The sequence below is a fragment of the Plutella xylostella genome, chromosome 20, assembly GCF_932276165.1.
Source record: "Plutella xylostella chromosome 20, ilPluXylo3.1, whole genome shotgun sequence".
Lineage (NCBI taxonomy): Eukaryota > Metazoa > Arthropoda > Insecta > Lepidoptera > Plutellidae > Plutella > Plutella xylostella.
This window is the reverse complement of record NC_064000.1, coordinates 1,873,033-1,888,534: the sequence shown is the minus strand read 5'-3', so window position 1 is coordinate 1,888,534 and position 15,502 is coordinate 1,873,033. Positions and strand designations below refer to the sequence as shown.

The window sequence follows — 15,502 nt, the reverse complement described above, 5'->3', positions numbered from 1 at the left end:
ATTCCTGGCTGGGCCAGATATTTGTACTCGGGTCTTGGGTGTTGATATTTATAATTAACATGTATCTATCTATGTGTTTGTGTAGATATATCAGCTGTCCGATACCCATAACACAGGCTCTGTCTAGCTTGGGGTCCCATCCCCGTGTGTGAGATATCCCCACATATTTATTTATTTATTTAAAGTATTGTTATAGAGTTTTCTATTCCTGAACTACCTAATTTTAAAAAAGTGTACGCGTTAATTTAATGAATTTGAAAAGTCGCAGCTCTTAAATAAATAACATACAATTTACCGTTATTTTACGTGTCTTTATCGAAATATTCGGTGAAAATTCCAAACATACTGAACAGAATCTCTTGTTTATCCAAAATTCGATAAAACGCTCGGCAAAAAGCCAGCTAGATGGAATTATTTCTAACTCGATAGAATGGCTGCTTGCTATTAGGGCAGTTCTTCTTTTTAACCTACATAATGGATAAAAAATTATCCCGAATTTGAAAAAAAATACTTTAGCTTTTCGGTGAACTCTTATAATTTTTATGATAGCTACATTTCTATTCTATCGAAAAAGGTGGTTGGCCGCGAAGTTTAAGTATTTTTTCAAGATTTTCAGAACATAATACGTGGATAAGGCAAAGAAAATTACACCTTCGTCACAGAATCTTTTATTTTATTTTAACGAAATAGTCTCCGTCGATTAAAATGAAACTTTTTTGATACGTTAATAAACAAAATACCATTTTAGAAAATATATGAAGGAATGGATTTTTAGTAATAACAAAATATTTATTAAGTAGTTATTACCACTCTGTCACAATTTCAGCTAAAATGAAGCTTGTTTTTGCTATAAATATTTTTTCGCTACTAATTACAGTCAAAAATTAACAGCATAGACGTTAACATCAATGACTAAATTTAATATGATTTTTCCAAAGTTGCACTATTTATAACATAACATATAAACGACTAAAAATAAGTTGTCTACCAGGAGACACCAATCGTTACAGAGTGGTAAACGATGTGACATAGTTGTTATTCTATTAAATATGCGGCAGAGTTTTGGAATAAAACAGTTTTATTTAAAAATAATAATTTAGTAACTTACATATAAATCATTATGGTTTCAAGTTAGTCAAAAAATTTACTGGAGATATCTTTATTATTAGTATAACTAATGAAATCACATTTGAGAACCTCTGGAGAGTGAAATATCCGTATTTCAGGAACTTAAAGGACAAATTTGTTCCAACTACATAAAATAATGTTTATCTGCACAAATAATATTTTCGACAACCTAAAATTTAAGTAACATAATGAAAAATACGTAATTTGTTAAAGTTTTAATCAGCCATATTTCGAAAATACAGCAGTGGCTCTTAGAACTTGAAAAAAATATTCTTTCCTTTTTTAATTACCTTAGAAGCTGGAAGGACTTTAATGTTATCATCAAACATCCGATAAATCATTCTCCACCATATTAAACAGTCTACCACATTCATCGTCTGTTCTTGAGAACAATTGCACGAAATTACCTTTTTCACTAACGAAACTTTTTATTAATGCAGCGCAAGTGTATTGGACGTTCCTTTCGCTTCGTACTTTAACCAAAACGTGTAGTTTCTCTTAAATTTTTCTTTGATGAATATCCTCAGGTTGGAGTGTTTGGTAAGAATGTGACAGATTTGTCGTGTGACAGAGGGGTAAAATGTGTTGCAAAGTCGATTATCATTTAAACAGTAACATAAAGTGTAATATTCACATGTTGATTGCAAAGTTATTGTTATTACCAATGAGTAAATAACAAAATAATAATTTAATTGTATTTTATTTTAACAATTACCTACGTGACGAAGCTGTCGCCGAATAAACACACGCACCTCCTGTCACACTTTGCGGATGGCCGATACGCGGTGTCTGGATTTCAAAGGGGAAATCTTACCAAGGGGAAAAGGAGACCTTAAACTCTGATCGATGGCAATAAGGACGAGTGGCTCAAACAAATATTTTAAATGGCAACCTACGTGACAGAATGTAACTACTAAAACATTAGGTAGTAAGAGACAAATTTTCAAGATTTTTTTAAATATTTCATAAATTATTTAAAAATATATATTTTGTTTTACTAAATAGGTAATATCTTCTGGAGTTTAAATAAATTTTTATATTTTATGTCGTCATATATATTTTTTGTAACACTATCGAATATGCGCAGGATGAAGTGGTGGGAGACAGCCAAGATTCGTATGAAATACACCTCTGTCACGCGGATTTACCACTCTGTAACGTAATTTTAAATACAAAAATATAAATTTATATTTTTGTAAACGTGCACAGCCGTTGTGTTTTTAGTACAATGTACGCTGAAATATAAATAAATAAATAAATATTTGTAAAACTCATGATTTTTTCTTCACAACTGATGGAGACTAAGTTATGTAGGTTAAAAAGAAGAACTGCCCATTAACTAATTTATGTTGCAGCTATAAACTTATTTATCTATTAATTTGCAATATGTTTATAGTTTACAAAATACGGTATTACATTTACAACAGGCCGGACTAATAGGAATTAAAGTTTACTCAAAATTACTCTAACTAGGTATAATTATATTAGGTAGGTATATATGATTTGTTATGAATTGAGTGTGAATAGTATTGGTTTATTAAATCAGCGAAAATCTCTGCTCTAACATAAAACATTAAATCTAATTTACTCATATAAGATCATGAAATTCATGACAAAAATGCATAAATTACTTATGTATGTATGTATTACTTAATTACGACTTACTTTTCGTCATAGGAAAATAAGCTCTACTTTTCAACAAATCCAAACTAGGTAGAATGTGTATCGAGAACGACCTTCGACTGAGGGTTGCCAGTTCGAATCCCGACGAATATCGTCATTGACATTACGCTGGCCACACAGCGGTCGCCTTATACAGGCAAAATACACAATACATAATAATACCAGAAGAGCTTTAATATGTCGAACTATTTATTTATTTAATTTTTATTGGTGCAAGTTTGTGGCGGCTCTTAAATTAACAATATACGCACAAGATGAAGTGTCACTGTCAGTTTCGATAAGTAACACTGCTACCACTGCTATCTTATTATTTATTTTAATTCGATTAGCTTGAACTTAAAACGGTTTGATAGTAAACAAAATGCGGGCAGTTTTTTGCTTTGTTTTTGTATGTGAATGTCGTACATATCCTAACTTAATATTATAAATAAGAAAGTAACTGTGTCTGTCTGTCTGTCTTTTTTTACTCTTTCACGCAAAAACTACTGAACGGATTTGAATTAAATTTGGTATACATATGGTCTAGACCCTGAGAAAGAACATAGGCTACTTTTTATCCCGGAATTCCCACGGGAAAACTTTTTAAGGCGAAGCGAAGCTCGCGGGAACTACTAGCTGTTAATTTAAGCAGACTTTCATGCACTTCAATGCCTTTTCTCTGATTATTCTCTTTCCAACTATGCTAGCTATACATAGAGAAACCGTGTTATAAAGGTTTTTCCCAAAGACCGAGACTGACTCGTTAACCGTTTCCTAACTGCTTTGTCGTTAAAGATAAACTGCTTATAAGGGTTGGGCTCTTAGATTAACAATATACAAACAAGATGGAATGTCAATTGTCACGGCAATAGAAACGTTTCGGCAAATAACACCCCACTTTTACCACTAAGATCTTATTTTGAATCAGTTCGGTTAGAAATTTTGAGCAGTACTCATTGGAAAAATGGTTGTACTTATTGATTGAACTTAAGAAGTTTTGAAAGTAAACAAAATTACGTCAGTTTTTTGTTTTGTTTTTGTATGTGACACGGTTGTTCGTAAATATTGTTCATCTAAGTTTGGGCTACGTAATCTTTTTAACGTCAAATACGGTTAGCTGTAACACAGTTTGCTTGTATACTCGTAGTTTATTCAATGAGAGGTTGTCGATTATTTTAAGAGTCGTGGTGGTGTAACGGATAAGGTCTCGACTCTCATCGTGAGGGCGTGGGTTAGGATCTTGCCATGTACCAATGAATTCTTTAGAAATAAGGAATTTTAGTACATTTATATAACGTAGGTACTCTTACGGTGAAGGAAAACATCGTGAGGAAACCTGTACATGCACAAATATCGAAGATTCTAGTTGTGTATCCTAATCCTAAGTAAGTGCTTTATACTCATTCAAGAGCGGTGGTAGCTCAGTCGGGTAAGCGCCCGCTTCTCACGCAAGAGATGCAGGTTCGAATCCCGGCGCTGACATGTACCAATGAGTTATTTTAATTTAAGTACAATGTATACCATCGCTCTTACAGTGAAGGAAAACATCGTGAGGAAACCTGCATAAATCTAGATTTAGCACATCTAGATATTATGTGAACCCGTGTGGTGGGAAATGGTCCAAGCTTAGGAAGGCAGTTTAGACCTTGGGGATATGCACAAAGGCTCCACTCGAGAGAGCCAGGTGCAGGTACTTGCACCCCCACAGAGAATAGAATAGAATAGGTAAAAAAAACAAACACTCACACCTTGTACCTACTAATGTACTCCCTTGCGGGGTAGGCAGAGGTGCATTGCTGCACCCACTTTTCGCCAGTGTTATGTTAGTCCCAATGTAATAGGGGGCGGGCCTATTTCCATTTTACGGGCACATCCAAGATCCGAGAGCAAATATCTGTATTTAAACAATTATCTGCCCCAGCCGGGAATCGAACCCGGGACCTTCGGCTCAGTAGTCAGGGTCACTAACCACTACGCCATTCGGTCCTCTTCTTTCACATTCTTAGGTATTATAAAAAATACTATTCTTAGAGCAATAATACAATGAAAGCCCGACACGTCACTCGGAATCGGCGCTAATGCCAGAAAAATGAGGAAATAATTATGATTGTGTTGACCTTTCACTAGCAACGTTTGCGAGGGAAAATCTGATAAAACTTTGTTTGAGAACTATAGTCATTTCTTTCGTGTAAAAAGGCTAAATAGTAACGTAATAATATCACAGTATTTTTATACTGTGTATAATCTACGTAGGTACTTAGGTATTTAGGCATCAAACTATAAATGAGTTGTGATGTGAGAGTACAAAAATACTTAAGAGGCAAAGCAGTTATGACGGCGCACCATCTTCAATTTTTTTTGTACCTGCTTAGTTATTTTTGTACTGTCACATTGAATTGGTCACAAAATTTAATTATTTCTTACTTTTTACTCAGATCCAGACCATCTTATTCGTAAATTGTTTATGTCAGATAATTTGTCCATAGTATGCTCTTTCTGACCTTTAAAGGAAAATAATAATAATAATAAAGGTAGAATGGTGATGACGCACAGCCACTTACCATTCTTATGATTATAATAAGGCGTACCAGATGAGGAGCCGCTGCCGGTCGAGGATCCCTGATGCTGCAGAGCGCGACCCTCGTCGTCCACCTCCAGGGGCAGGGCACCCGCTTCCATCATCTTCACCACACTCCACACTACTCACTTCCCACGCATCTCAAAGAACACTCAGAATAACAACTAGCATTTTGTTTTCTTTTTCTTAATCACTCGTTTTTATATTCGGCCGTGTTTTATCCGCGCAAATAGGTCGCGTCTGATTGGTCGGTTTTGTTTCTTAATTTATGATCCAACGTTGTTAGTACCTGCAATAGAAGAAGAAAATGCTTTAATGTGGATAGTTTGAAGAGTAATGGGGCATGTAAAGAATGCTTAGATTATGTTTTACGATGATTGGGTAAAGAGATGCTAGACACTAAATTAACAACAGTGTTTTTCAGCAAATAAGCGTCGTTTATAAAGTAATCAGTTTTAATTGGTAAAGAATATTGTTTAAGTAAAATAAAAGCATAAACTTTACCTAACTATCAAAACAACACTAACAACTACAAAACCAGTCCGCACACGTAACAAAATTTACACCACGTTTCGCGAACTAACTTTTCACAAATTCAAATGCAGAACACCAAATGTGAACGGTCAAAAACCAACGATAATTGTCGGCACGCTTTCCATATTCAAATGCAAAATGAAGTTTCCAACGAACGGCCCAATTTCGAATATCGAAGCGCTTGTTTTCGGACGCAGCCAGCGGTAAACTAAACGCTGGCTGGCCAGAGACGTATCTATTTTTATAGACGGTTCCAAATTCAAATTTTCAACATGAAAATGAATGGAATTATTTGAAAACCGAAGCCGATTCTCGTGTATGGGTGTTCGTTAATTAAATCGAGTTGCGATTAAATTAAACCAATAGGGGAGTGACAGCGCCATTGCCAGCGACCACAACAAGGGACGCGGCATTCTTTATTAAACTGACAATACGTAAATCAATACCCCCAGATAAAATATATCTCTTTTCAACTGTCGAGTTACACAATATCACTGTGAAGTGAAAAATTCGGATTTTTTTTCATGGCAAACTTTTACCCTTAAATTCATAAAAGACCGTATTTTAAATTTACTAGGTTAAAATTGACATAGAAATTAACGAATTTCGACTCTTTATGTCAGTCAAAAAGATGAAATTCGAATGTCACAACGTCAATTTTAAACCTATTGTAAAGTGACAAAAAGCTCTATCTATGAATTTGGGGATTTATCTGTAGAACTCAAGCTCACAGTCAATCTTATATCACGCTAATTTTTCGGTCGGTATATTAAAAAGGTCAACAGAATTCTGTCTGGTATATTTCAGCTGTCACGAAGACGTAAGATAGATGTTGGCAAATTAGCACTCAAACAATTTAGCCACAAAATTAACTATCTGTCTGGTCACGGATGCCAACTTTTTACCCACGAGGAAAAAACCTAGCTTTTAAGCATTGTGTATCTGCGTGTGTCTTGTAGCATCACTTCCAGAGAGGTGAACAGATTTTATCTGGTTCAAATAATAATAATAAGTAACCAAGATGTATTAAATTCATTTATTGCTGGAAGGTTACATTTTATACAGTGTAAACATAATACTTAATAGAGAATATTAAGATTTTTTTTTGAAATAACAAAACCTTTGTTTTATTTTATTTTACATCGTAATGTAATAGCTGTATAATAGCTAGATGCATTTTATTTCAAAAACGCTCTGTTATGGATAAATTCTGACTGGACAAACTATTTCTAAAGTAATATTCCAATATCCTAATCCTAACTAATATTTTAAATGCGAAAGTAACTGTGTCTGTCTGTCTGTCTGTCTGTTACTCATTCACGCCAAAACTACTGAACGGATTTGAATGAAATTTAGTATCCTACATACCTACGGTCTAGACCGTGAGAAAGAACATAGGTTACTTTTTATCCCGGAATTCCCTCGGGAAAACTTTTTAAGGCGAAGCGACGCGCGCGGGAACTGCTATTAAGTTATAAATAGTCCTTAGCGTCTTCTAATAATTATTTTTAATAATCAACACAACTCTTTCGCTTCCCTCAGGGACCGCACGGAAAATTAACTTCCCCCAAACAAACTAACAAAAACAATTTTAATAATTCAAGTACAGTCGCACTCGTCTTTATGTCGTTTAAAAGCTGTTGGGACAAGAAAATGCTAATTTCACCCCATTAGCCATGCACAGAGGGGCGAGTTTTGCTTCTGTTGACTAAATTGCGAGCGCAACTGGAGGATTACTCTAGCTTCTTAGATTAACAATGTATGAAGAAGATGGTGTGATGGTCAATAACAAAGCAAAAAACTGTCCGTATTTTGTGTACTGTCAAACCGTTTTAGGTTCTACGTAATGACAACCATTGTAGGTACCAATAAAGTCACAAATATCTTAACTCAACTGAATCACCTTCTATTAACTTATTTACCTACCTAATGGAGCGGTGGTAGCTCAGTCGGGTAAGCGCCCGCTTCTCACGCAAGAGATGCGGGTTCGATCCCGGCGCTGACATGTACCAATGAGTTCTTTTAACTTAAGTACAATGTATACCATCGCTCGTACGGTGAAGGAAAACATCGTGAGGAAACCTACATAACTAGATCTAGCAAATCTAGATATGTGAACCCACCAACCCGCAGTGGACCAGCGTGGTGGGAAATGGTCCAAGCTTAGGAAGGCAGTTTAGACCTTGGGGATATGCACAAAGGTTCCACTCGGGAGAGCCAGGTGCAGGTACTTACACCCCCACAGAGAATAGAATAGAATAGAATTACCTACCTAATTTAAAATAAGAGCTCAATGGTAGAAGTGGGGTGTTACTTGTAGCGACGTTTCTTTTGCACTGAAAATCCATCTAGTTTGTATTAAAATATCGTTGAATTTAATGGTATTTTCTCTATAATCCTGTAATCTATGGGCCAGCTGAAAACCAGCGCTGTGGCCTTAGGGTGCTTTTCCACCAGAGATGTGCTATGCTACGATGCTATGGATGCGTTTGATATCCACCAATCATATTATTGGTGCACATAGCTTAGCACTGGTGGAAACGGATTCAACTAAGATATTTTTTTTGTATGGAATGATGCGTGCTATGGATATGTGCTATGGACCATCGCGAGTGGTGTAGCTATGGCGCCGCCTCCCCCGTCGTTTCCCTACTATCGATACATAGCATAGCTCGAGATGCGCATCTTTCTCGCACAGCTACCTAGCGTAGTATTGGTGGAAACGGTCACATATTTTCGTAGCGTAGATATCACATCTTCCAGCATAGCTGCATAGCACATCTCTGGTGGAAAAGCACCCTTACTGTCCACAGCATATATACTGAGCTGGTGCCGTTTTGACACTCTGGACAGCAACCTTTGTTTGTTTTGTTTGTTCTATATAAAATAAGTATTATTACCTAGTGTCTTTTTTTTGTTGTTTCTTTTTCTGTATTTATTGGTCTGTCTCAGTGTGTCAAATAAATGTTTCTTTCTTTCTTTCTTTCTAATCTTCTGAAAATAATTACCGGTGTCATGTAAAAGTGAACCAGCAAATACAAAAATAAACACCACACCAAGTCAAGAAAATTCAAACCTACCTACCTAGGTACTAACACATTCTCCCTCCTAGAGCCATCAACTTGTCTTGTTAGACGTTTCTCTGTGAGGATAAAGTAACACAGAAAGGGTTGAATTGTTACGTAAATGTAAAACCAAGAATGTATGTACTTAAAAATATACTGAGCTGGATGCCTACTACCCGACCAGTACAACTCTGTACCCGCGTGGTTCTTACAAAATACAAAAATATTTATTTCATTACCATAAATTTCAAAAATATTATTTGGCTGGGGCCTTCTTTTAAGTAAGTATTTATGTAACTTCTATTTATGAAGCTAAGTATGTCTGTTTAAATTTACATGGATGCATAAGTCAAAGTTAAAGTCAAATGTTTTTATTCATCGTATAAAAATAAAATTTGCTGATGAACGTCAATTTTTACAAACTACTCTCCGTTCGGATAAGGGGGGGGGCTCATTCTAAATCATATATGTATCATATTATATGTGTATATGTTCTTCGTAAGTAGGTCCGACCAAACGACTTGGAGACTTCTATCGTTTCAGAATCACATACCTAACTACACCGCTGAAAAATTTGGATATTCCGCGAACGTTTTTTCTAAAGGTAAAGTAAAGTGGTAAAGTGCAAAACCAAGCTACTTGTAGCATCAAAGCTAAGTCGTATCAGTAATATTAGAAAATAAATACAAGTGATTCTTTAACTATAAAGTTTTATTTATAAAGTAAGAATACAAGTTAAACAAAATTTTACTTCAACGAGGCGCAAAGTTTCGTTGGTTGCGTAGTAATCGCAAATGAAAATCACTCTTACGTAAGACGAGATAAGGGTGGTTCTGAGTGTTGATCATATTCTTGCCTTAACAACAGAGCAAGACAGGCGAAAATGATCGGTAAAAAGATTAAATACAATACAATATGTCTTTATTGAAAAACACACATTGACATAATAATATATTATGTCAGGCACACTCTCTCACATACGTAATATAAATTACAAGCTGTTCCCGCGAGCTTCACTTCGCCTTAAAAAGTTTTCCCGTGGGAATTCCGGGATAAAAAGTAGACTGAAAGAGTAACAGACAGATAGACAGACAGACAGACACAGTTACTTTCGCATTTATAATATTAGTTAGGATTTACTACTAGCGTAAGGATCGCTCAATAAAAAAAATATGTAGTTTAATGTTACAAGTCAAATTTGGTAGAATATATCGCGTTGTAACACTCCCGAGCAATGACAAAGTTCCACCCACAAAATACCAATACCAACTTATTCAAACACATTAGTAATTTCAAATTTAAACACAATTTACGTTTTTAGTTGGTAATATTCTGATGCACTGTTAAATGGACTGCAATATCGAAGACGGCTAGCCGTTTAAAGCTGCGTACACACCGGGCCAACGAACGGCCAACGAACGCCAACGGTTATCCCAACGATGGATATTTATCATACATAATACAGGGCAGATTGCAGCAACGAAGGCCAACGTAACCCGTTCGTTGGCCTTCGTTGGTCCGGTGTGTACAGGGCTTAAGATTAATTTGGTACTATGTCACTGGAACTTTATTATTGCTCGTGAGTGTAGTATTATACAGTCAAACTATAAAGTCCCGACATCAAAGAGTGCGATTTTGCTAGGACTTTTTATGATCATCAGTTATTTACTTACATTTACACACATTTTGAAAATAAAATACCGATCGATTATGGATTTTTAACAGATTTGTCCTTTAATAAAATAAATATAACAGATCGATTAAATACGATCTTAAACAATTATTTAGGATCCACTTCCTTTTTCACGACTTTGTAGTTGGACTGTACCTAGGCAGATTAGTTCCAGATTTTGCCATAAGGCTTCAGTCGTCAGTAATATTTCGATTATTTCGGATGCGCTGTTAAATTTACTTCAATATTGCAGACGCGACGGAGATACTAAGCTAGTTTTTTTCCTTTAGGAGTACATAATTTGGTGCTATATGACCGGGATTTTCATTCCTTCAATATCTCATCTGTATATTTATAAATAAATAAATAAATAAATATGTGGGGACATCTCACACACGGCCATCCGACCCCAAGCTAGGCAGAACCTGTGTTATGGGTGTCGGACAGCTGATATATCTACACAAATACATAGATAGATAGATACTAAATATAAATATCAACACCCAAGACCCGAGAACAAATATCTGTGTTTAAACAAATATCTGCCCCAGCCGGGAATCGAACCCGGGACCTTGGGCTCAGTAGTCAGGGTCACTAACCACTACGCCATTCGGTCGTCATTTATTGTTTTAAATGTGAACTTCCTAGTGTGATCTAGATTAATATTAGTGTATTTTGCTATAGAACTCCAGGTCTATTTCATGAAATGTTCATGAAATTGTCTGTGACTGTTTGTTTCATGATTAAAATATAATTTTAAAAAAACAATGACGCCAACTATCCTGTCTTGAGCTAGAAATATCATAGATTGATAGCGACTTGGATAAATCAGAAACACCCAGCATTTGTAACTGGGCATATTTCATTTCTATTATAGTCGACAGTTTCTCGGACATTATATCAGAGAGATAAATGTATCGCGCGGATATTACAATATTTTTCGTTCCCACTACACTTTTCAATTCGTTTACGTCTGCAAGATTTAAAACTTTTTCTGGTTTATCGCTATTTTCACTAGATGTTTTAACAGTGTAGCAAAGTGGTTTATAGTTGGAAACGATTTCGTAAGAATTGCTTATGATTTACGAGGTAGCAAATAAATTAGGTACTAGGTATTTTTTTTCATAACTTACATATATAAATAGGTACATATATTATGCCCACGACTGTATTATCGGATCTCCGGGGTCCCTCCGGGAAGTCATGAGAAACCTAGGTCGTCTACTGGCTTTCTGGCGTGAGCTTGGGTGGCTTAATAGCTAGTCACCCCGTAGGTATTTCACGCATAATGGCCTGACCTTAGAGGCTAAATGCGGAAAATCAGCTCGCCATGATAGATAGATAGACTGTAATAATAATGACCACTGATAAAATGGACCACATTTTCTTTACTGACAAACCACTTTAAGTTTAAACTAATGTCAACCATTGTACATACTTAATTATATACCATGTATAGGACCAATTAATGAATAAAGTAACAAATTTTCTAACCGAAGTAATTCAGTAGAGTACTATGTGCTATATATCTGTCGAGACATTTCTTTTGCACTGAAACTCCATCTTATTCGCATATTGTTAATCTAAGGTTGCGTCAGTCGACGACCATACGGTAGCAGTTTCACTTTCATTCATAAACCGGGAGGAGCTCTCTGAGACCGTGCCAAGAATAGACGCCGGCTGCGCAATATTGTTCGCTCCACATGTGACACACTTTTGTTGTTAAGAGACGTTTAATGGCTTAAAATCACAGTTTCAACATCAATTTTCTTAAACTGCGTACAGACCGGCCCAACAAACGCCCAACGATGGATATTTATCATACATAATACAGGACAGATTGCAGCAACAAAGGTCAACGAAACCCGTTCGGTGGCGTTCGTTTCGCCGGTCTGTACGCAGCTTTACCCTTTAAAAAAAAAACTGTCAGCATTTTGTTTAAGTAAGTAGGTACTGTCAAACCGTTTTAAGTTCAACCTTTAAGTTTAACGACAACCATTGTACCAATGAACAAATTCACAAATCTTCTAACCGATAGATCTAGTTAAAAATAAGAGATAAGTGCGGTGTTATTATTTGTCGAGACGTTTCTTTTGCACTGACAATCCATCTTGTTCCTATATTGTAAATCTAAGTAAAAATATACCTATAACCGGCACGGCTGACGGGTAAAGGATGCCTTCTCAAGAACAGAAGACATCATATTTTTAATTTCCGCTCTGGGTCCTGATAAATATTTATAGAGAACAGACAAAGTAAATAAAAAAATATAATATTTTTCTTCTCAGATTGATGACAAAATAGTCCCAAGTTTGCTTTCTCGACAAACAAAACAATGAATAAATGACATTGGTGTATTTGGTATGGTGTTGTGAAACGAATGTGAAAATTGAGGTGTTATTTACCATGTTTTATGTATTTTTTAGCGGTACGATTTAGATTGCTTCTAATCAAAAGAAATCTTTCTTATTTTGAAATAATTATTACATTATTAGTTACATATCATCATATATTTTTTTTACTATTAGGTATAAGTCCTGTTTTTTTATGATTCCCTTCAGTTTTATGAATAATAATAGACTTGCACCAAAAAATCAAACAAATTGAAATCCATAGCTCACATGCTTTGACAGAACATGACAAATATATATTTATAGGTAGGTATTTAATTTCGTTTAAATGTTTGGTGCAAGTCACCCTTAGGTGGAATTTCACCAAACGCTAAACGTATTTAGTACCCTGTCAAACGTCTGGCAGTTAGTACAAAAAGTATTTAAAATTTGACTTAAATTAAATTTTAAATACATTTAGCGTTTGGTAAAAGTGGCCCTTAATCTATTGATTTTAACCAAGAGTGTGATCGTATCGCAAGTGACTATCCAATATTACTTTCTCACAACTTCCATAGTCAAAATAACAAAACATCAACATCCCAAAAAGCACCGTATAACCAGGAGCAGAAGACTCAACTTAGCACTTACATCGAAAACGGCGGTCCACACCCCCGCACATATTACAAACGAAATGGCATCTTATTTTAGGACCCCTAGAGTTCATTATTCATTTTGTTATGACAGTTGTAAGTGATTTTAATGCTTTCGTCGGGCACTGGGCCTCAAGTCTGCTAAGGAATGGCGGCTCAATGCTGTGTCGTCTGATGGTTTTCCGACTTTAGGTATCCGTTTTCTCCTGGTTAGTGTGTCCCAGTAGTGCAATATGAAACAATTAATACTTATTACTGACTAGCTGTTCCCGCGCGCTTCGCTTCGCCTTAAAAAGTTTTCCCGTGGGATTTCCGGGATAAAAAGTAGCCTATGTTTTTTCCCAGGGTCTAGACCGTATGTATACCAAATTTCATTTAAATCCGTTCAGTAGTTTTGGCGTGAAAGAGTAACAGACAGACAGACAGACAGACAGACAGACAGACAGACAGACAGACAGACACAGATACTTTCGCATTTATAATATTAGTTAGGATTAGGATTAGGATTAGGATTAGGATTATTAACGTTAGTTCTTTAAAAAAAGATGCAATAAATATTTCCGAAAACGCAGATAATGAATACCTACAGTGCGAAACCCAAGCTGCCGACGTGTGCCGGCGGCACACACTTGTGCCGCCATTCCTTAGCAGACTTGGGGCCCTGGAGCCTCGCCAAACAGCTGAGAGTAGTAAATGCAAATTAGTGTCATTTTTGAATGCAGGATTGCATTATGAGAATGCAATAATGGTAGTTGGGATTGCGTTGATCGTCTGTTCAATTTCAATACTATAGCTAATGAGACAACTACTTAAAGAAGTATTGCCCACTTATTTGAAAAAGTGTGGTTCATTAAATTAAATAATTATATAGTAAATAATATTATACAAAATATTGTGTAACATGGTTAGGTTTTTAAATTTACGTGCCATTAAACCTCAATGGTTTGTCTTGACACTAGAGCGTCTAGTACGGGCTTGCAATATATGTCAACGTTGATAGAAATCGTAAGCACGCCAAACTATTAGTTTCCAAGTTAATTGGTAGTATGAGTTACATTTTTTTATAATAGTTCATGCGATATCGTTTATGCTACAACTCGATTGTGCGAACTTCACTCTAGATACTTTACCTCTTTCTAGCGCTTGTAAAAAGAAAGGGCAAACACACATGTCATTTTGGCGTCTTGATTTTCGTATATTATATGTTGATTATATGTCAATGACTCTAACCAAAATATATATGTCAATCAATGTCAATGACTCTAACAAAAACAAACTGAAATTTGGTTTACAAGCTTTTATTTATAAAAATTATAGAATTAAGAATGATCCTCACAAGTGCATCGCAATTCGAAGTACCTAATTGTAGATTTTATGGAAAGGTAAGTACCTACCTACCTATATACTTATTATGTTTACGATAACTTAAGGTAAAATTGTAGGAATAAATAATATTTTACTAGACCTAATCTATTCGTACTATTTACAGGAATGGGGACCTAAACAAGCCTGCCTATGGACCCCACGGCAGGTTAACTGCCATAAATAAATGTCCGTACATGGTGTAGAATCTCCTACGACCTATTCTGCACATGTGGGGAGCCCAAGACGCTCTGTCGTTGGTCGAAGCCCAAGATGCCCTGTCGTCGGAAGAAGCCCAATACTTGTTGCCCCACTGAGACCAAGGAAGAGTCCTAGGACAACCCGTCGACGCGTGATTCGTCCGAGGCAGTCAACGCCGCGACGCTATCGTCCTCTCGTGGGGATTTAGGCCATTTATGTAATGGATAACTATATAAGTAATAAATGATTATTTTTAAACATTTATTTTTCATTTCTAAGGGTGCTTACTTAAAGAATCGGGTTCCCTGTATCTACCC

The 15,502-nt window shown here is 35.8% G+C and overlaps 1 protein-coding gene and 1 long non-coding RNA gene across 9 annotated transcripts in view; one reads left to right on the top strand and one right to left on the bottom strand.

The window, feature by feature from the left end:
- The window catches only part of LOC105392252 (KH domain-containing, RNA-binding, signal transduction-associated protein 2), a 227,335-nt gene that overhangs the window by 128,748 nt on the left and 83,085 nt on the right, over nucleotides 1-15,502 (bottom strand). For 5 of the 8 annotated variants that reach the window (XR_007267429.1, XM_048628213.1, XM_048628218.1 and 2 more), the window contains exons 1-2: nucleotides 5,873-6,099; nucleotides 5,352-5,657 (exon numbers count right to left, since the gene is read on the bottom strand). Coding sequence is in view for 7 of the 8 variants with exons in the window: in XM_048628213.1 (XP_048484170.1) it covers nucleotides 5,352-5,472 (121 nt within the window). In the remaining variant the exon portion in view is untranslated. Of the gene's footprint in view, nucleotides 1-5,351; nucleotides 5,658-5,872; nucleotides 6,100-15,502 lie in introns of those variants that run through there. The other 3 variants (XM_048628217.1, XM_048628215.1, XM_048628214.1) reach the window with 3 other exon arrangements.
- LOC125490095 lies at nucleotides 14,586-15,443 on the top strand. The gene is made up of 2 exons (XR_007267436.1): nucleotides 14,586-15,004; nucleotides 15,112-15,443. It is a non-coding gene; the product is annotated as an uncharacterized LOC125490095 (long non-coding RNA).